Source organism: Scyliorhinus canicula, chromosome 7 (assembly GCF_902713615.1).
Source record: "Scyliorhinus canicula chromosome 7, sScyCan1.1, whole genome shotgun sequence".
NCBI lineage: Eukaryota > Metazoa > Chordata > Chondrichthyes > Carcharhiniformes > Scyliorhinidae > Scyliorhinus > Scyliorhinus canicula.
Genome location: NC_052152.1, coordinates 476,013 through 499,486, shown reverse-complemented (window position 1 = coordinate 499,486; position 23,474 = coordinate 476,013). Strand labels below are relative to the sequence as shown.

Genomic DNA, 23,474 nt, shown 5'->3' with positions numbered 1-23,474 from the left:
CAGGCCGTGTGTTCCTGACCGTCGCCACCCTCCCAGGCAGTGTGTTCCTGACCGTCGCCACCCTCCCAGGCAGTGTGTTCCTGACCGTCGCCACCCTCCCAGGCAGTGTGTTCCTGACCGTCACCACCCTCCCAGGCAGTGTGTTCCTGACCGTCACCACCCTCCCAGGCAGTGTGTTCCTGACCGTCACCACCCTCCCAGGCAGTGTGTTCCTGATTGTCACCACCCTCCCAGGCAGTGTGTTCCTGACCGTCACCACCCTCCCAGGCAGTGCGTTCCAGACCTTCACCACCCTCCCAGGCAGTGTGTTCCTGACCCTCTCCCACCCTCCCAGGCAGTGTGTTCCTGACCCTCTCCCACCCTCCCAGGCAGTGTGTTCCTGACCGTCACCACCCTCCCTGGCAGCGTGTTCCTGACCGTCACCACCCTCCCAGGCAGTGTGTTCCTGACCGTCACCACCCTGCCAGGCAGTGTGTTCCTGACTGTCACCACCCTCCCAGGCAGTGTGTTCCTGACCGTCACCACCCTCCCAGGCAGTGTGTTCCTGACCGTCACCACCCTCCCAGGCAGTGTGTTCCTGACCGTCACCACCCTCCCAGGCAGTGTGTTCCTGACCGTCACTACCCTCCCAGGCAGTGTGTTCCTGACTGTCACCACCCTCCCAGGCAGTGTGTTCCTGACCGTCACCACCCTCCCAGGCAGTGTGTTCCTGACTGTCACCACCCTCCCAGGCAGTGTGTTCCTGACCGTCACCACCCTCCCAGGCAGTGTGTTCCTGACTGTCACCACCCTCCCAGGCAGTGTGTTCCTGACCGTCACTACCCTCCCAGGCAGTGTGTTCCTGACCGTCACCACCCTCCCAGGCAGTGTGTTCCTGACCGTCACCACCCTCCCAGGCAGTGTGTTCCTGACTGTCACCACCCTCCCAGGCAGTGTGTTCCTGACCGTCACCATCCTCCCAGGCAGTGTGTTCCAGACCCTCACCACCCTCCCAGGCAGTGTGTTCCTGACCGTCACCACCCTCCCAGGCAGTGTGTTCCTGACCGTCACCACCCTCCCAGGCAGTGTGTTCCTGACGGTCGCCACCCTCCCAGGCAGTGTGTTTCTGACCATCGCCACCCTCGCAGGCAGTGTGTTCCTGACTGTCACCACCCTCCCAGGCAGTGTGTTCCTGACTGTCACCACCCTCCCAGGCAGTGCGTTCCAGACCGTCACCACTCTCTGGATAAAAAAGACTTTCCTCAAATTCCCTCTAAACCTCCCGCCCATCACCCTGAACTTGTGTCCCTTTGTGACTGACCCCTTCACCTAAGGGGAACAGCTGTTCCCTATCCACGCCCCTCATAATCTTGTCCACCTCGATCAGGTCACCCCTCAGTCTTCTCTGCTCCAGCGAAAACAACCCAAGCCTATCCAACCTCTTCATAATTTAAATGTTCCATCCCAGGCAAAATCCTGGTGAATCGCCTCTGCTCCCCCTCCGGTGCAATCACATCCTTCCTATAATGTGGTGACCAGAATTGCACACAGGACTCCAGCTGTGGCCTCACCAAAGTTCTATACAGCTCCAACATGACCTCCCTGCTTTTGTAATCTATGCCTCGATTGATCAAGGCAAGTGTACCATATGCTTTTTTCATTACCCTATTAACCTGTCCTTCCGCCTTTAGAGATCTATGGACAAACACTCCAAGGTCCCTTTGTTCTTCGGAACTTCCCAGCGTCAGTCCATTCATTGAATACTTCCTTGTCGCATTACTCCTTCCAAATTGTATAACCTCACACTTTTCAGGGTTAAATTCCATCGGCCACTTTTCTGCCCATTTGACCATCCCGTTTATATCGTCCTGTAACCCAAGACACTCAACCTCACTGTCACCCATCCGGTCAATCTTTGTGCCATCCGCAAATTTCCTGATCCTACCCCCCACATAGTCATCTATGTTGTTTATATGGCAAGCAAGGGAATGATCTGTCGTCAAGGGTAGGCGGGATACAGAATTGAAGTTACTATCAAAGTTACCTTTGTAGCCTCCTTATGTCCTCTTCACAACATACTTTCCTAAATATCTTTGCATCATCAGCAAACCTAGCATTTTTGAGTGTAATTCACCCACAAAATGACTAAGTGTCATTTTGGGTAGATTTGGCAGGGTGGTAGATGTCAGGAGAGGCCTTCCCCGGGCTTCGCGACAGTCGTTCCACCTCGCCAGATCTACTCAGATCCAGTCTCGCATGGCTGTGGATTTAAGAACTCACTTAACTGTGTTAACGCTGGATCTAATCGGCTCCCGACATCTATCGGCCTCCCCAAGGAGACCCCAGCCAGGCACCATGGCACTGCCCAACTGCCAGGGTGCCATCCTAGCCTGTCCCTGACCACCCAAGGACCTCCAATGGCCTGGGAGACCCACCAGATTCCGTTATGCCCTGTCCACGTATGCATGGACCTGCATACTAAGTCTGTACTAAGCAGTACTAAGCCTGCTTTTGGCCTCTCCCGCGATGCACCAGACGCAACAGGATTAGTGCTGGGCACAATGTGGTGGGAGAATCACGCTCTATACCTTTGGTCCCTTCATCCAACTGGTTTACTTTTTTCCGGACACTTCTGGACCGCTGCTCCATAAACTAGGGGTCACTGTCTTCTGCTCTCACTTCTGCACCTTTTCCCTATGAAACCGACAAACCGGCGTAAAGGTCACAAAAAGACCATCATGAGCAGGAGCTGCCAGAAGTGTGACTTTTCACTCCATGGCCGCCACCGGAAGTGCCTGGTCTCTTCATCCAAGTCATTTATATAAATTGTGAAGCTCCAGCATTGATCCCTTGCATACATTTCCTGCGATAGACTCTGAAGCTATCTGATAGAACAACACATTCTCCTTGAACACCTGGAGCCCAGAAATCCCTTTGCTAAGGAAACGGAGTACTGACAAAGTGTTGCCTGCATTCTCCATGCCACTTGATGCCCCATCAATCTACAATGCTCCAAAATCCAGGAACTCACCCCAGTGCTCCCAGATCTCAGTAGCTATCTCCAGTATTCCTGGAACCTCAAGCATTCCAAGCTAGTTTTTCCAGGTTCTGGGACTCTCTCAAAAAACTGCCATTCTGAGCCACCCTAACCCAAGCCAGCAACTGAGAAATTGAGGTTGCTCTCGGGTCATTGAGGTTGACACTTATGGACTGACTGAAGCTACATTAAGTATGGTTGAAACTTACAGGGAGCAGTGTAGTTGTCGAAGTTTGCAGACACCTCAGCCATTGTGTTTCGTCGGTTGGCACTGCTTAGAATGTGCAAAGAGTTCTGGATTTTCCCCATTGCATGTTCCTCCATGTCCTGTTCTTGTATCACCTCTTCACTGATACCAGTTTCCAGCAAGCTGCTGCCAGATATTGATTGATTCCCAATCAGAACATTGACTGATGCATCCAATTGGTGAAACACTTTCTGCTTAATTAATGAATAGAAAATAAAAGTACAATAATTTCTCTTTTGAAATAAGTTACTTCATGCAATCTAAATGATGTAAGGTGGAGCAAGAAATTTTCAAGAATTCAGCACCCAAATCATTTATTTAAATGCAGTTTATTATGCTTAGATTTTTAACAACATTAAATCACTGTAGAAAACAAATATAAACCATCACTCTATTTAAATACATTCTTGAACTAACCTGGAAAGAACAGGCAATGTCATATTCCAAGTCGCTGTGAAGCATGGGTGTGCAGAGGGGTTCGCTTTGTACATGAGGGATTATCAATTCCACTGCAATAGCCTCTCGAAACATCTAAAAGCCAGTAAATCATACAAAATTGAAGTGTGCATGGCAACCCTCAATGAAGCAAGTATAGAGAAACTGTAACAGGAACTTAGTTTGATGCTCAGACTAGTTAATTTGCATTTCTGATAAGTACTTGCACCTTTCACAATATTTTACATGGTGGCATAGTGGTGAGTAATGTCACTGGCTTAGTAATCCACAGATCCTGGCTAATGGTCTGGAGAAATAATAATAATAATCTCTTATTGTCACAAGTAGGCTTCAATGAAGTTACTGTGAAAAGCCCCTAGTCGCCTGTTTGGGGAGGCCGGTATGGGAATTGAACCTTCGCTGCTGGCATTGTTCTGTATTACAAGCCAGCTGTTTAGCCCATTGTGTTAAACAAATTCTACCATAGCAGCTGGTGGAAATTAAAATCTGGAATATATAAATACTAGTCTCCATAATGGTAACTATGACAACTATCATTGATCGCCATAAAGACTCATCTGATCCTTTTGGGAAGGAAATCTGCTGTCCATGCCCTGTCTGGCCTGCAGAGCCACAGCAATGCTGCTCTTAACTGTCCTCTGAAATGTTTTGTTCAAAAGCAATTTTGGGATGGGCAACACATAATAGCTTTGCAAACGATGCCTACATCCCGTGAATAAAGCAAGGAAGAATAAACCTGAGAAAATAAAATCGGTCACCAAATATTCCCCAGAAATGCAGTTTACCTGAAGCCCCATCTCACGTCATTTATAACTAATACTATTTATAACTCACCCCTGTTTGCATCTGTTCGGGGGCTGTTCTGGGCACTTGATATTGTGATGAAGTCTGATAGTTTAGTGTCTGGTTACTCCTGTGCTCTTTAACTCGTTCGAGAAGAAGGTAGTAGATTGCAGAAAAGTGGTTGTAACTGCTGTTCTGTACTGACTGTAAAATAAAAAATCAAGAGAACTGTTGGAACAAAATAACACAAGAATCCAAACTTCCAGCATTCATCTTTGTAGCTAAAAGTTGGACAACACAAGATTTTTGGAATTATAACCAATTGATATCCAGTCAACTCTGGAATTATATAAAACTCCCAGTGATTTAAAACTAATTTACATAATGGAAAGTTATCTTTAATAAATTAGTTCTACTTTGATATCTAACATCAAAGGAAACTTTGCTACAATTTCCGTTTTGTCTCCTTCATTTTCACACAGAGATGTAAATATAAAGCACATTACTACCCTAATTATGCCTTTACAGCATTGGCTCAAGATCCTCCTGTCACACATGCTGCTTTACCTCAATGGTCTTCTGTCTGTCAATGCCAAGGTTCTGCATGAGACCAAGAACTTGCTGGTTGTAATTGCCCAGATTGGAGTTGTAGTCTTTGAGGGAATAAACTGGTGGTTTCTGTGCCAACATCCAGCGGTGTTGTTTAATCTGTGAGACTGTAATCCGCTTCATAGGATCCACCATCAACATTCGTCGGATTAAATTTTCACAGTCTGTCAGAGCAAATCATCAGTCTTAGTCAGGGTTAAGCTCAATCTGTACATAGAATCATAGAATCCCTACAGTGCAGAAGGAGGCCATTGGGCTCATCGTGTCTGCACCGACCCTTGGAAACAGTACCCTACTTAGGCCCGCACCTCCACCCCATCCCTGTAACCCAGCAACCCCACCCAATCTTTTGGACACTAAGGGACAATTTATCACGGCCAATCCATCTAACCTGCACATCTTTGGACTGTGGGAGGAAACCGGAGCACCCGGAGGAAACCCACGCAGCCATGGGGAAAAAGTGCAATCTCCACAAAGACATAATAAGAAGTCTTACAACACCAGGTTAAAGTCCAACAGGTTTGTTTGGAATCACTAGCTTTCGGAGCACTGCTCCTTCATCAGGTGAGTCCTGATGATGGGACTGCGCTCAGAAAGCTAGTGATTCTGAACAAACCTGTTGGACTTTAACCTTGTGTTTTAAGACTTCTTACTGTGCCCACCCCAGTCCAATACCTGCATCTCCACATTATCCACAGTCACCCAAAGCCGGATTGAACCCGGGTCCTTGGTGTAGAGGCAGCAGTGCTAGCCAGTGTGCCACCCGCCAAATGTACATAAACTTCACATTTTAGGAGAGGAATTTGATATTAATCTGATGAATATTAAAAATAAATAAAAAAGGTACAGCTTAGAAATGGTGAATGTGCAGAGACTAAATGTACCTTCAGATAAGAAGAATGGGATTCGGAAACGGCCCTCTATTACCCTCTGCCTCAGAATTGGTAATGTCGGCCCATCAAATGGCAGGGATCCACAAACTAGAACATACAGGACAACTCCCAAACTCTGTTGGAACAAAAGGACATTTGTCATTTCTTCACCTGCACCAGAATCAAAGATGTCCTAAGTCTGTGAGCAAGTTGCTTTTGCATTACGTACCCAGATATCAATGTGGGGGCCTTCATATTCTTTTCCTTCAAAGACTTCTGGTGCTGCATAAGGTGGGCTTCCACACCAAGTGGACAATGACTCACCGTGCTTATAAAAATTTCCAAAACCAAAATCTGTGGAAGAAGAGGAAGATTACTCACCTTACATTCTAAATGCTCTTGAACATCACTTAGAACTTATACAAAACACAACTAAACTTCAGAGGCTGCAAACTATCTTTTATCTATAACCTCTGTGGTGATCACAAGTTAACTAGATGCAATACAACTGAGCAAACACTGGAGGGAGCACGGGAGAGCCATACAAGTACACCGGGACAGGAAGTGAGGACACACTTCACAGAAGGCAGAACTCGTAGCAGGGCACAGACACACCAGCTAGTAGCACTTGAGGTAGCCGTAGGTTAAGCTCTGAAGAGAGAACGAATTCACAATAAAGCATCTTCTCCACATTTGAGACTACGAGCTTTATTAAGACACGAGGAACAACACAACCTCTACCATCTAGGACAGGAGCAGCAGATACCTGGGAGCCCCATCATCTGGAAGCTTCCCTCCAAACCACTCACTACCCTCACTTGGAAATATATCGCCATTCCTTCACTTTCACTGGGTCACAATCCTGGAACTCCCTCCCCAACAGCATTGTGGGTGGACCTGCCTCACATGGACTGCAGTGGTTCTCAAGTGCAATTAGGAATGGGTAACAAATGCTGGTCTAGCCAGCCCAGATATCATGAATTCATCATTTTTAAAATGGTTGTCATGGTTTTCTGGCCCATCCCACCGGAGGGATCTTATGTTCCCACCAAACGCAGCCCCACCCTATGGTGGGGTGAGCCAGTCACACAAGACGCTGTAGAACTTGGCATGGCTAATGTGGAATCTGTTTGGGTAGAGCGGAGAAACACCGCTCTACTGGGCGTTGTATATAGACCCCCCGAATTGCAGATATTGTTGGGAATGGCATTAAACAGAAAATTAGAGATGCATGTAATAAAGGAACATCTGTAATTATGGGTGATTTTAATCTGCATATCGATTGGGCAAAATCAAGTTCATCACAATACCGTAGAGGAGGAATTCCTGGAGTGTATACGGGATGTTTTCTGATCAATATGTTGAGGAGCCAACTAGAGAACAGGCCATCCTGGACTGGGGACTGTGCAATGAGAACGGAATCATTGGCAATCTAGTTGTGTGAGACCCCTTGGGGATGAGCGACCATAATATGACAGAATATTTCATCAAGATGGAGAGGGAAGGAGTTGATTCTGAGACTAGGGTCCTGAATCTTAACAAAGGAAACTACGATAAAATGAGGCATGATTTGGCTTTGATCGATTGCGGAACGTTACTTAAAGGGATGACAGTGGAGAGGCAATGGCAAACCAGCAGGGGCTGGTTTAGCTCACTCGGCTAAATCGCTGGCTTTTAAAGCAGACCAAGCAGGCCAGCAGCACGGTTCGATTCCCGTACCAGCCTCCCCGGACAGGTGCCGGAATGTGGCGACTAGGGGCTTTTCACAGGAACTTCATTGAAGCCTACTCGTGACAATAAGCGATTTTCATTTTCATTTCATACTCACAGGGCGCATGGAGGGACTGCAACATTTGTTTATTCCTGTCTGGCACAAAAGTAAAATGGGAAAGGTGGCCAATCCATGGCTTACAAGGGAAACTAGGGATAGTATTCAATCCAAGGAAGTAGCATACAAATTGGCCACGGAAAACAACAGGTCTGAGGATTGGGAGTGGTTTAGAATTCAGCAAAGAAGGACCAAGGGTTTAATTAAGAAGGGGAAAATAGAGTACGAAAGCAAGTTTGCAGAGAACATAGTTTCTATAGGTGCGTAGGAGAAAAAGATTGGTGAAGACAAATATAAGTCCCCTACAGTCAGAACGGGGGCATGTACTATAGGGGACAAAGAAATGGCTGAGCAACTAAATAGATACTTTGGTTTTGTCTTCACAAATGAGGACACATACAAGATACCAGAAACCACGTTCATATGTTTTGGTCCTGTCCAAAGATGGGGGATTACCGGAAGAAGGATTTTAGGGTAATCTTTAAAGTGGTGCATGTGAAACTGGACCCGGGCCCCTGGGATGCCATATTCGGGGTGTCAGACCAGGCGGGGTTGGAAACGGGCGTGGAGGCAGATGTTGTAGCCTTCGCCTCGTTGATCGCCCGAAGGTTGATCCTTTAGGGTGGAAATCAACCTCTACACTCTGCCCTGGCGTGGTGGGGGGACCTGCTGGAATTCTTAACGCTCAAAAAAGGTAAAATTTGAACTGAGGGGAAGGATGGAGGGGTTCTACAATTCATGGGCATTATTCATTATGCACTTTCGAGAATTGGATCACATCGAACATTGGGGGGGGGGGGGGGGGGGAGACTATCTGTGTTAAAGGTGATGGAGGATGATTCCCGATTCCTTTTTGTCATTTCTTTATGTTAACATGCGGGCTAATGTCTAGGGCTTGGTGGGAGGATGGGATCGTTGTTATTGATATGGGGATTGACATTACATTCGTTACTGATTATTGTTCATTGTTGGGTGTAAATATTTTTTAAAAAAAGATTAGCGTATAAAATTAAAGTGCATAGGATTGGGGGTAGTATATTGAGCTGGATAGAAAACTGGTTGGCAGACAGGAACTAAAGAGTAGGAATTAATGGGTCTTTTTCAAATTGGCAGCCAATGACTAGTGGGGTACCACAGGGATCGGTGCTGGGACCCCAGCTATTCACAATATATATTTAGATGAGGGAACAAAATATCACATCTCCAAATTTGCAGATGACACAAAGTTGGGTGGGAGGGTGAGCTGTGAGGAGGATGCAGAGATCCTTCAGTGTGATTTGGACAAATTGAGTGAGTGGGTAAATGAATGGCAGATGAGTGAGTGGGTAAATGAATGGCCAATATAGTATAATTTGGATAAATGTGGGGTTATCCACTTTGGTAGAAAGAAAACGGTAAAGCAGACTATTATCTGAATGGCCATAAATTAGGAGAGGGGATTGTGCAATGTGACCTGGGGGCCCTTGTACACCAGTCACGGAAGGTAAGCATACAGGCGCAGCAGGCGGTAAAGAAGGCAAATAGTATGTTGGCCTTCATTGGGAGAGGATTCGAGTACATGAGAAGGGATGTCTTGCTGCAACTAATACAGGGCCCTAGTGAGGCCACACCTGAAATATTGTGTGCAGTTTTGGTCTCCTTATCTGAGGAAGGATATATGTTCTAGCTATAGAGGGAGTGCAACGAACTTTTACCAGACTGATTCCTGGGGTGGCAGGACTGATGTACGAGGAGGGATTGAATCGGTTAGGATTGTATTCGCTGGAATAAAGAAGAATGAGAGGGGGTGGGTGGGTTCTCTTGAAAAAAAGCTATAAAATTCTAACAGGACTGGACAGGGTTGATGCAGGAAGGATGTTCCCAATGGTGGGGGTGTCCAGAACCAGGGGTCACAGTCTGAGGGTACGGGGTAGATCATTTCGGGCAGAGATGAGGAAAAATGTCTTCACCCAGAGAGTGGTGTGCCTGTGGAATTCGTTACCACAGGAAGTAGTTGAATCCAAAACATTGCATGGTTTCAAGAAGCAGTTAGATGTAGCACTTAGGGTGAAGGGGATCAAAGGATATGGGGGTAAGTGGGATTAGGCAATTGAGTTGGATGATCAGCCTGTTATTTTCTGGAAAAGCACCAATAACAATGAGCAGCAGAGTAAGTGCCCCTTTCTCCTATGTTTAACTGCAGAGGAGGAGTGCAGCCTGGTAACAAACTAGTCTCCAAACCGGAGCACATATGAAGAGGGAAAAAAACACTTTGGAAAATTGTTCAACATGTTCATTGATCTCCTCAGAATGAAATGCACAATGAACCGGCATCGACACATCGCAAACCGACTGAGCTTGACAAAAACTGGCTTTTACCCTACCTGCAATTTTAATGTTCATCTTATCATCGAGCAGCAGATTCTCACTTTTCAAATCCCTGTGAACAATGTGATGATTGTGACAATATTCTACAGCCAACAGTATCTGCCAGAATTTGGCACGGGCCTCACTCTCACTCAATGGGCCATTTGTAGACAGGTAATCTGTGGATTACAAAGGATGTGGTTACTATTGTTCACTTTTCGCAGCAAATAAAAATCATCTTTTAACCTATTGCAAATATCTGTGAAGACAAAGGTAAACTCACCAAACATCTCGCCATTCTGTGCAAACTCTGTCACGATGTACAACATGTCCTTCGTCTCCATTACCTTTGGAATGGAAAAAAAGATTATCCAGGATCTTAAACATTTTAATTTTAATGTTGAAATATTGTTAAATGCACTATACTTTACAGTTTTAACTTTGTCCTTCGAGCCTGCTCCGCCATTCATTATGATCATCAAGTTCAGAGAATCTACGGCATGGAGACTGGCCCTTTGGCCCAAACTGGTCCATGCCAACTAAAAAGTTCAATATCCTGATCTCGCCTTCCCCCATATCCCTTGATCCCTTTAACCCCAAGAGCTGTATCTAATTCCTTCTTGAAATTACACAATGTTTTGGCCTGAACTACTTTCTGTGGTAGTGAATTCCACAGATTCACCGCTCTCTGGGTGAAGAAATTTCTCCTCACCTCAGTCCTAAAAGGTTTACCCCTTATCCTCAAACTATGACCTCTAGTTCTGGACTCCCCCACCATCGGGAACATTCTTTCTGAATCTACCCGGTCTAATCCTGTTAGAATTTTGTAAGTTTCTATGAGATCCCATCTCACTTTTCTAAACGCCAATAAATATGATCCTAACCGACTTTGTCATATGAGGATAGACTGCCCCACCATCCCAGGAATCAGCCTGGTGAGCCTGCGCTGCACTTCCTCCATAGCAAAAAAACATCCTGCCTCAGATAAGGACAGCAAAACTGCTCACAATGCTCCAGGTGTGGCCTCACCAATGCCCTTTACAATTGTAGTAAAATATCCCTATTCCTATACTCAAATTATCTTGCTGTGAAGGCCAAAATACAATTTGCCTTCTTTACTGCCAGCTGTACCAGCACGCTTACTTTCAGCGACTGATGCACGAGGACACCAAGGTCTCGCTGAGTATCCACCTCTCTCAATATACACCCAATCAAAAAATATTCTTCCTTCCTATTTTTGCAACCAAAGCAGATAACCAGAGGACACAATCTCAGACTAAAGGGACGATCCTTTAAAACAGAGATGAAAAGGAATTTCTTCAGCCAGAGGGTGGTGAATCTGTGGAACTCTTTGCTGCAGAAGGCTGTGGAGGCCAAATAACTGAGTGTCTTTCAGACAGAGATAGATAGGTTCTTGATTAATAAGGGGATCAGGGGTAATGGGGAGAAGGCAGGAGAATGGGGATGAGAAAAATATCAGCCATAATTGAATGCGGAGCAGACTCGATGGACCGAGTGGCGTAATTCTGCTCCTGTGTCTTACTATCTTATTATTTATCCACATTATACTGCATGTGCCATGCATGTGTTCACTCACTCAGCCTGTCCAAATCGTGCTGAAGCATCTCTGCATCCTCCTCACAGCTCACCCTCCCACCTAACTTTGTGTCATCTGCATATTTGGAGATAAAACATTTTGTTTCCTTGTCCAAATCATTAATGTATAATGTGAACAGTTGGGGTCCTGGCCTTGTGCTATTCCACTAGTCACTGCCTGCCAATCAGAAAAGGACCCATTTATTCCAGCTTTTTGCTTCCCGTCTGCTAACCAGCTTTCTATTGATCCCAAGACACTGCCTGTAATCCCCTACGCTTTAACTTTACATATTAATCGGATATGTGACCTTATCGAAAGCCTTCTTAAAGTCTAAATAAGCCACATCCACCAATTCTTCCCAGTCATCTCTACTAGTAATATCTAAGAACTCCATTAGATTTGTCAAGCATTATTTCCCTTTCGTAAATCCATGCTGGCTTTGTCTGATTACACCACTGTTTTCCAAATGCTGTGCTATGAAATCCTTGATAATAGACTCCAGCAACTTCCCTACTACCGACATTAGGCTCACAGGTCTATAGTTCCCCGCTTTCTCTCTACCTTCCTTTTTGAATACGTAGCGGGGTCAAGGGCAGTCAAGCTGAGTTCTAATCCAATAAATCTCTTTAAAAACACATTTTTTTAAAGATGATACAATGCTCCTGAGCTAGAGCACTAAGTGAAGCAAGCTAATTGATGGGACTGTTCCCATTCTTTGCCAGGAACAAGAAGTCATGAAAACGAACCTGTGGCAGTTTTAATGCAGGTTCTGACACCCTCAAACAGATTAGCAGTGGAAGAGAGATAAAACTGACATGAATGGGGCAAAATGTAACTGAAACATATTGAGTGGAATTCTCCATCCTGGGACGCCTGGATCACGTTCCCTGATGGGACAGAGAATCAAACGTCAGGCAAAATCGTGTTTGACGCTGGGCACCGAGATCGCGACGCTCTGAAACCGCGCTGGTAGTGGGATCGAGGTCGAGGCTGCACGCCAGCAAGAGCATGTAAGTAAGTGGAAATAGGCCTTAATGACCCATTTGCATCTATTTAGCAAGCCCTGAGCCCGATGCTCCAGTCTCCCAGCAATAGCCTGGACGCAGGTCACTTGTGGTCTCTGCCAGCGTGAACCTGGTAGGGGTCCCTGTGGAGGGGGGTCTACCAATTTCAGGGGACCCTGTGTGTGTGGGTGGGGTCACCCATGTACTTGGGGATGGGGTGGGGGTGGGAGGGGGGGGAGGGGACACCCAGGCAAGGGATTTGCTGCGCAGGGCCGAATTGCGGTGCGGGGTAGTTGGCCACAAGGTGGCAGGATTCCCTGGGAATCCCTCGTATTCCACATCACGCACGGTGTGGAACACTGAATTGCACTCCCAGAGGGATCATAAACCAGTTGCAATTCAGCTCCAGTGAACATAAGTCTCCCAAACAGAGAATTCTGCCCATTAATGGCAAAGTGTAGAAGGAGCTTTATTCCAACTAACCCCATGCTGTACACCTGTCCTGCTCCTATAACTGGAAAATGTTCCAGGGCTTGCATTCATGTGTATAACAGAGATCTAGATAGCTTATACAATTGTGGGTAATGAAATTTGAAAGAAACTTGAATTTATTTAGAAAGAGTTTTTTTTTACAATGAACACTTTATATTTAGAATTTTACCGTAAATTGGTTAAATAAATGACTAACTCACATAAATGTTTTAGACACTTCATGAATACACAATGAAGAAAGTTAAATGTCAACAGCAGTTGACTGGCGAGTAATAACACTGCTCCAAATACGTCAGAGAAAAAAGCAATTACCAAGAACTGCAAGGAGAGCAGTGCAGTTCCAGGAAATGACAGGTTCAAGTGGGCAAGCAAGCAGAGCACGATGTGCTGAACACTCTGGGACCACAGCCAGACTATCATTACAACGTCACGTCTTAGCTCAAGAGGAGAAAAACTACTATTCAACGATTTCCTTTGGCAAAGTGACAAAGGGGTTTGGCACTTGAGTGAGAACAATTCTGGTCTGGGGTCTGGGCAGAGCACAGAGGGAGAAACTATTTCCATTGGTGGAAAGATTGCGAACCAGAAGACACATATTTAAGGTGATTAGCAAAGGAAACAATGAAGACACGAGGAAAACATTTTTTTTACACTGTAAGTGGTCAGGATCCAGAATTCATTGCTCGAGTAGTAGTGGAGACAGATTCAATCATGATTTCAAAGGAGACATATTATCTGAAGAGAAATAATTTTCAGGACTATGGAGAAAAGGTGAGGGAGTGGCACGAGCTGATTTGCTCATGCAGAAACCCGGCACAGATACGATGAGCTGAATGGCCTCCTTTTGTGTTGTAATTATCCTATAATTCGATGCAATCAATTAAAATTGATGATCCTCCTATCGTCTCCAACATTATTAACGTCATTAAAACTGCTTCCAATATTAGCTTTTTCTATTTTATCTCCTTTTAACTCTCTTTGCTTCAGTGGAAACAGTCCTAATATCTCAAGTCACCTTGGCGAACTGACACTAGACTCTTTCGCTCTATCGCTTTAGTGTTCCTTTATTCTGGGGGCATTGAAAATGGTATACTGTATTTGAACAGCACCAAACTGTTACCTTCTACAAATTTACACTGAATTTATAATACAGAACTAGCCCATTCCATCCAATCTGCAAGTTCCTTGATGTCTCCTTTTGACGTTTCTTCCTCACAGCTTGCTGAACACTTCAGTTACTAAAAAGAGAGAAAAGTTGCCAAAGCTTTTCATCTTACACTCATCAGGACAAATACAAGAATGTTAAAGTTCAAACTGCCGTAGAAAAGGCTGAGTGGATGGCAAGTTGACTTGATTAGCCAGGCATTTCCATGGTGAAAGGAGCAGGGAACTCTAGGCTCCCCAGGCTCCTGGATACTTTCTCTATTCGACTAATGCTTCTGTTGATTTCCTCCTATTCTACTTGCTAAAAGCCTCTCTTTTCCTTCTCATCATATCCTGAATGTATTAATAATAATAAATCGCTTATTGTCACACGTAGGCTTCAATGAAGTTACTGTGAAAAGCCCCCTAGTCACCACATTCCGGCGCCTGTTCGGGAAGGTTGGCCATGTTTTCTGAGCTATATATATATATATATATATATAAAAATGATTTAGATGAGAGAACTAGATGTCATGCCCGGGATTCTCTGAAAATGCGGCTAAGTGCTGATGCCGGCGTAAACACCAGAGCATTTACTCTGCACTGCTCGGCCCTGCACTGCTCGCCGCGGGTCTGCGCATGTGCGCGGCGGCCGTTTGCATGCCGGCGCCACGCAACGTGGCGGAGCCACACAGTGGGCCGGCACGGAATAAGATGGCCCCTCCCCGGATTGCGCGCGCCCGCCGATCGGTAGCCCCCGATCGCGGGCCTGGCCGTCGTGGAGGCCCCCCCTCCCACCAGGATGGCCACCACGGTCGCAGGTTCGAGCTCCCGCCGGGTGGAACCATGTTAGAATCACAGGGACATTAAGGGAGAAGGTGTAAGGCAGAGAAGCTATAGTCAAAAATCAAAAAGTGCCACAGTGCAGGGTACAGTGACTGAGGAGAGCTCAGTGAATAGGCTCAGTAATACTAACAGGAATAAAACGGGAAGTAAAAACATAAATTGAAAGCAACGCAGCAGGTTATTACGTGAAGATGTAGGGTCAACGATAAGGAAAATTAGGAGAAAAATTAAAAGGAAAAATAAACTCAGGAGAGGTTACTGATAGAGGTGTTAAGATTCAAAAGGAAGGTATAAAAGCCAACATAAGGGTGCTTTACCTGAATACTTGTAGTATTCGGAATAAGGTGAATGATGGCGCAAATCATCGTGAATGACTATGATTTAGTTGCCATTCCTGAAACATAGTTAAAGGATGGTCACGACTGGGAGTTAAATATCTGAGGGTATCAAACTATTCGGAAGGACAGAGTGGATGGTAAGGGAGGTGGTGTAGCTCTGTTATTTAAGGATGACATCCGGGCAATTGTAAGGGATGACATCGGTGCTATGGAGGATAAGGTTGAATCCATTAGGGTGGAAATCAGGAATAGTAAGGCGAAAAAGTCACTTATAGGAGTAGTCTATAGGCCACCAAACAGTAACATTATGGTGGGGCAGGCAATAAACAAAGAAATAACTGATGCATGTAGAAATGGTACAGCAGTTATCATGGGGGATTTTAATCTACATGTCGATTGGTTAAACCAGGTCGGTCAAGGCAGCCTTGAGGAGGCGTTTATAGAATGTATCCGCGATAGATTCCTGGAACAGTATGTAATGGCACCTACAATGGAACAAGCAATCCTAGATCTGGTCCTGTGTAATGATAACCGTTTTACTTCCCTCCGACTTCCTGCATCGGTTCCCACCCCCCTGCCACATTAGTTTAAACCCTCCCCAACAGCACTAGCAAACATAGCCACGTTGACTGTCCAGTATTAACTTATTTTTCTCTGGATGTATATTTATCTTATCCGTATTCTGTCCTCCATCAGTTTTCCCACTATTGATGTCAAGCTGTCAGGTCTGTAGTTTCCTAGGTTATCCTTTGCCCATTTCTTAAACAATGGCATCACATTTGCAATACTCCAATCGCGCAATACATTTCATAGAATTTACAGTGCAGAATACTAATCCTGTGTTCAAAGAGGCCTGGTAAATTTCTGTCAAGGCCCCGCAATTTGCTCCCGTACCTCTGGAGTTGGGGACCAAGTGCAATGTGTCCAAGTTTGCAGACGACACTAAGGTGAGTGCTAAAGCAAAAAGTGCAGAGGCCACTGGAAGTCTGCAGAGGGATTTGGATAGGTTAAGTGAATGGGCTAGGGTCTGGCAGATGGAATACAATGTTGACAAATGTGAGGTTATCCATTTTGGTCGGAATAACAGCAAAAGGGATTATTATTTAATGATAAAATATTAAAACATGCTTCTGTGCAGAGGGACCTGGGTGTGTTAATGCACAATCGCAAAAAGTTGGTTTACAGGTGCAACCAGATGATTAAGAAGACAAATGGAGTTTTGTCCTTCATTGCTAGAGGGATGGAGTTTAAGACTAGGGAGGTTATACTGCAATTGTATAAGGTGTTAGTGAGGCCACACCTGGAGTACTGTGTTCAGTTATGGTCTCCTTACTTGAGAAAGGACGTACTGGCACTGGAGGGTGTGCAGAGGAGATTCACCAGGTTAATCCCAGAGCTGAAGGGGTTGGATTACGAGGAGAGGCTGAGTAGACTGAGACTGTACTTGTTGGAATTTAGGAGGATGTGGGGAATCTTATAGAAACATATAAAATTATGAAGGGAATAGATAGGATAGATGCGGGCAGGTTGTTTCCACTGGCGGGTGACAGCAGAAATAGGGGGCATAGCCTCAAAATAAGGGGAAGTAGATTTAGGACTGAGTTTAGGAGGAACTTCTTCACCCAAAGGGTTGTGAATCTATGGAACTCCTTGCCCAGTGAAGCAGTTGAGGCTCCTTCATTAAATGTTTTTAAGATAAAGATAGATAGTTTTTTGAAGAATAAAGAGACCAAGGGTTATGGGGCGCTATTCTCTGCCCCCCACGCCGGGTGGGAGAATAGCGGGAGGGCCTCCCGACATTTTTCACGCCCTCCCGCTATTCTCCTCCCCGCACGCCCGACCCACGCCATGAATCGCCGCTCTCCGTTTTTTTACGGCGAGCGGCGATTCTCCGAGGCCGATGGGTCGAGCCTTCACGCCCGTTTCAACACGGCAGCAAACACACCTGCTCGCTGCCGTCGTGAAACGGGTGCCAGATGCCCGTTTGGGGCATCTGGGGGCCCGATTGGCATGGCAATACCACGGCCGTGCCAAGGGGGGGCATAGGCCCGCGATCAGTGCCCACCGATTGCGGGCCGTGCGTCCGTAACGGACGCACTCTTTTCCCTCCGCCGTCCCGTAAGATCAAGCCGCCACGTCTTGCAGGGCGGCTGAGGGAAAAGACGCCAACTGCGTATGCGCGGCTGACGTCATCGGCCGCGTCAGTCAGAGTGACGCTTGATGACCGTCGTCAAGGCCGCACCGCACGAAACCGCGCTCCTAGCCGCGCCCGGGGGGGGGGGGGGGAAATCGGCCCCGGAAGTGGGCGTGAAGGCTGCCGTGGGTTACGGCCTGTCCCACGGCAGCCTTTACGATTCTCCGCATTTGCGGAGAATCTCGCCCATGGTGTTTGGGCCAGAAAGTGGAGCTGAGTCCACAAAAGATCAGCCATGATCTCATTGAATGGCGGAGCAGGCTCGAGGGGCCAGATGGGCGACTCCTGCTCCTCGTTCTTATGTCTCTCTCAGCAAACTAGGATGCATCCTATTCGGGCCTGGCGACTTCTCTACCTGGATTGCTGCCAGCCTCTTTACCACCTTTTCTTTGTTTATCACTATTCACCAGGTCACTTTGTTTATCACTTTATCACTAGGGGCTGTTTAGCACAGGGCTAAATAGCTGGCTTTGAAAGCAGACCAAGGCAGGCCAGCAGCGCGGGTTCAATTCTTGTACCAGACTCCCCGAACAGGCGCTGGAATGTGGCGACTAGGGGCTTTTCACAGGAACTTCATTTGAAGCCTACTTGTGACAATAAGCAATTTTCATTTCATTTCAACTCAGATGCTGAACACCCACATTTTCAACTGGGCCATTGTCACCATCTTCTAATTTCGTAAAGACAGAAGCAATGTACTCATTTAGTACCACTGCCATACCCTCTGCTTCAGTGAGCAGTTTACCCTGCTTGTCCCTTATGGGCCCCACTCTATTCTTCACTAATCTTTTACCATTAATATGTTGGAAGAACATTTTGCTCTTTGTTTTAGCACAGACTGCAGTCCTTTCCTCATGCTCCCTTATTCCATCCTTAGCCTCATTCCTGCATTGAATCAGTTAGGATTGTATTGGCTGAAGTTCAAAAGAATCTTATAGAAACCTATAAAATTCTAACAGGACTGGACAGGATAGATTCAGAAAGGATGTTCGCGATGGTGGGTGTGTACAGAACCAGGGGTCAGAGTCTGAGGATACGGGGTAGACCATTTAGGACAGAGATAAGGAGAAATGTCTTCACCCAGAGAGTGGTTGGCCTGTGGAATTCATTACCACAGGAAGTAGTTGAATCCAAAACATTGCATGTTTTCAAGAAGTAGTCAGATGTAGCACTTAGGGCAAAGGGGATCAAAGGATATGGAGGGGGGATTAGGCTATTGAGTTGGATGACCAGCCATGATCATAATGAATGGAGGAGAGGGTCGAAGGGCTGAATGGCCTCTTCCTAATTTTTATGTTTCATCATTAGTTTTAAAACCTCAGTTTACACTCAGATGCATCACATGCCTTCAGGAAGCCGTGATCCCAGAGCCAGTTTGAACACAAGCCCGGGCTTGCTCTCTGTCTCTCTCTCTCACATACACCTTGGGTTCTGTACCTGGTATAGCTTAACGATGTGTGGATGGTTTAGGAGCTTCATGATCTGCACCTCACGGTAAATTTTTTCCAGGTTGCCAGGTTCCAGCCGAGTTTTGTCAATTATTTTGATTGCAACCTGGAAGGAGAAGGGAGAGGATTCTAGTCAGTTTACTACGGGGACAACTAAACCCTGTTCCGCAGCCCTGGCTCAACTGTCCAAAGTGCATGGAAAGTGCGTGCACCCTCAGCCTGTGTCAGCACCCTCCCCGGCTCTGGGAAAGTGTGTGCACCCTCCTGGCTGTGGGAAAGTGTGCACCCCCTCCCAGCTCTGGGACAGTGTGTGCACCCTCCTGGCTGTGGGACAGTGTGCACCCCCTCCTGGCTCTGGGACAGTGTGTGCACCCTCCTGGCTGTGGGACAGTGTGCACCCCCTCCTGGCTCTGGGACAGTGTGTGCACCCTCCTGGCTCTGGGATAGCGTGTGCACCCCCTCCCGGCTCTGGGATAGCGTGTGCACCCCCTCCCGGCTCTGGGATAGCGTGTGCACCCCCTCCCGGCTCTGGGATAGCGTGTGCACCCCCTCCCGGCTCTGGGATAGTGTGTGCACCCCCTCCCGGCTCTGGGATAGCGTGTGCACCCCCTCCCGGCTCTGGGATAGTGTGTGCACCCCCTCCCGGCTCTGGGACAGTGTGTGCACCCCCTCCCGGCTCTGCGATAGTGTGTGCACCCCCTCCCGGCTCTGGGACAGTGTGTGCACCCCCTCCCGGCTCTGCGATAGCGTGTGCACCCCCTCCCGGCTCTGGGATAGCGTGTGCACCCCCTCACGGCTCTGGGAAAGTGTGTGCACCCCCTCCCGGCTCTGGGACAGTGTGCACCCCCTCCCGGCTCTGGGACAGTGTGTGCACCCCCTCCCGGCTCTGGGATAGCGTGTGCACCCCCTCCTGGCTCTGGGAAAGTGTGTGCACCCTCCTGGCTGTGGGACAGTGTGTGCACCCCCTCCCGGCTCTGGGATAGCGTGTGCACCCCCTCCCGGCTCTGGGACAGTGTGTGCACCCCCTCCCGGCTCTGGGAAAGTGGGAGCACCCCCTCCCGGCTCTGGGAAAGTGGGAGCACCATCGGCTGCTGCACTCACCTGGCTCTTGGTCACTCGGTGCCTTGCCAGCTTCACCACCGCGAAATTCCCTTTTCCCAGGGTCTTCTCGATCTCATAAAAGCCCACTCTGAGAGGCTGGCCCGTCATCACCATCACTACCCCGGGGTCCGCTCGGTCCCGGGATCCGCTCGGTCCCAGGATCCACTGGCTCCAGGGATCCGCTCGCTCTCAGTCCCGGGATTCGATCGCTCTATGTCCCGGGATCTGCTCACTCTCGGTCCCGGGATCTGCTCACTCTCGGTCCCGGGATCTGCTCACTCTCCGTCCCGGGATCTGCTCACTCTCCGTCCCGGGATCTGCTCACTCTCCGTCCCGGGATCTGCTGACTCTCCGTCCCGGGATCTGCTCACTCTCCGTCCCGGGATCTGCTCACTCTCCGTCCCGGGATCTGCTCACTCTCCGTCCCGGGATCTGCTCACTCTCCGTCCCGGGATCTGCTCACTCTCATTCCGGTCCGCAGTTGCTCAGAGCGCAAAATCGCCCTCCCCATTGACGTCTGGCTGACGTCAGTGTGGGAGCACGTGCGCAAGCAGCTGGTCAGTGACATTCTCAGTCGCCATGGTAACGCCACTGACGTCGCGACCAGGGCTCGTTACCATGGCAAAGTACAGGATTACATCAATGAGGACACAACTGAGAAAAAGTCAGATTCAGGCTGAAGGGGCGTCACCTGCTGGGGCCAATGAGGCAACGGCAGAAAGATAGGGCCCGCCCCCGGGACCAGGACGGCCCCCGGACAAACACACTGATATACACACACCCCACTCACTGATATACACACACCCCACTCTGATATACACACACCCCACTCACTGATATACACACACCCCACTCACTGATATACACACACCCCACTCTGATATACACACACCCCACTCACTGATATACACACACCCCACTCTGATATACACACACCCCACTCACTGATATACAGAGATATACACACACCCCACTCACTGATATACACACACCCCACTCACTGATATACACACGCACCACTCACTGATATACACACACCCCACTCTGATATACAGAGATATACACACACCCCACTCTGATATACACACACCCCACTCACTGATATACACACACTCCACTCTGATATACAGAGATATGCACACACCCCACTCACTGATATACACACACCCCACTCTGATATACACACACCCCACTCACTGATATACACAAACCCCACTCACTGATATACAGAGATATACACACACCCCACTCACTGATATACACACACCCCACTCACTGATATACACACACCCCACTCACTGATATACACACACCCCACTCACTGATATACACACACCCCACTCACTGATATACACACACCCCACTCTGATATACAGAGATATACACACACCCCACTCACTGATATACACACACCCCACTCTGATATACAGAGATATACACACACCCCACTCTGATATACAGAGATATACACACACCCCACTCACTGATATACACACACCCCACTCACTGATATACACACACCCCACTCACTGATATACACACACCCCTACACACACCCCACTCACTGATATACACACACCCCACTCTGATATACAGAGATATACACACACCCCACTCTGATATACAGAGATATACACACACCCCACTCACTGATATACACACACCCCACTCACTGATATACACACACCCCACTCACTGATATACAGAGATATACACACACCCCACTCACTGATATACACACCCAACTCACTGATATACAGATATAGAAACACCCTACTCACTGATATAGAGATATACACACACCCACTCACTGATATACAGAGATATACACACACCCCACTCACTGATATAGATATACACACACCCCACTCACTGATATACAGAGATATACACACACCCTACTCACTGATATACAGATATACACACACCCCACTCACTGATATACACACACCCCACTCACTGATATACAGATATACACACACCCCACTCTGATATACACAAACCCCATTCACTGATATACAGAGATATACACACACCCTACTCTCTGATATACAGATATACACACACCCCACTCACTGATATACAGAGATATACACACACCCCACTCACTGATATACACCCCCCACTCACTGATATACACCCCCCCACTCACTGATAGACAGAGATATACACACCCCACTCTGATATACACATACCCCACTCACTGATATACAGAGATATACACACACCCCACTCACTGATATACACACTGATATACACACACCCCACTCACTGATATACACACTGATATACACACACCCCACTCACTGATATACAGAGATATACACACACCCCACTCACTGATATACACACACCCCACTCACTGATATACAGATATGTACACACACCCCACTCTAATATACACACACCCTACTCACTGATATACAGAGATATACACACACCCCACTCACTGATATAGATATACACACACCCACTCACTGATATAGAGATATACACACACCCTACTCACTGATATAGAGATATACACACACCCCACTCTGATATACACACACCCCATTCACTGATATACAGAGATATACACACACCCCACTCACTGATATAGATATACACACACCCCACTCACTGATATACAGAGATATACACACACCCCACTCACTGATATACACACCCAACTCACTGATATACAGAGATATACACACACCGTACTCACTGATATAGAGATATACACACACCCCACTCACTGATATAGATATACACACACCCCACTCACTGATATACAGAGATATACACACACCCTACTCACTGATATACAGACATGCACACACCCCACTCACTGATATACACACACCACACTCACTGATATACAGATATACACACACCCCACTCTGATATACACAAACCCCATTCACTGATATACAGAGATATACACACACCCTACTCTCTGATATACAGATATACACACCCCCTCACTGATATACAGAGATATACACACACCCCTCACTGATATACACACACCCAACTCACTGATATACAGAGATATACACACACCCTACTCACTGATATACAGAGATATACACACACCCCACTCACTGATATACAGAGATATACACACACCCCACTCACTGATATACAGAGATATACACACACCCCACTC

The 23,474-nt window shown here is 47.2% G+C and overlaps 1 protein-coding gene across 2 annotated transcripts in view; it reads right to left on the bottom strand.

Annotated features, from left to right (window-relative positions):
- sik1 (salt-inducible kinase 1) overlaps nt 1-20,855 on the bottom strand; it is a 29,225-nt gene extending 8,370 nt beyond the window's left edge. The window contains exons 1-10 of one of the 2 annotated variants that reach the window (XM_038801293.1): nt 20,321-20,855; nt 19,209-19,325; nt 10,441-10,504; nt 10,175-10,336; nt 6,213-6,337; nt 5,996-6,119; nt 5,070-5,275; nt 4,554-4,706; nt 3,681-3,794; nt 3,226-3,457 (exon numbers count right to left, since the gene is read on the bottom strand). In XM_038801293.1, coding sequence (XP_038657221.1) covers nt 3,226-3,457; nt 3,681-3,794; nt 4,554-4,706; nt 5,070-5,275; nt 5,996-6,119; nt 6,213-6,337; nt 10,175-10,336; nt 10,441-10,504; nt 19,209-19,325; nt 20,321-20,434 — 1,411 coding nt within the window. In that variant the 5' untranslated portion in view covers nt 20,435-20,855. The remainder of the gene's footprint in view (nt 1-3,225; nt 3,458-3,680; nt 3,795-4,553; nt 4,707-5,069; nt 5,276-5,995; nt 6,120-6,212; nt 6,338-10,174; nt 10,337-10,440; nt 10,505-19,208; nt 19,326-20,320) is intronic. The other variant, XM_038801295.1, reaches the window with a different exon arrangement.
- Between the last annotated feature and the right edge of the window lie 2,619 nt (nt 20,856-23,474).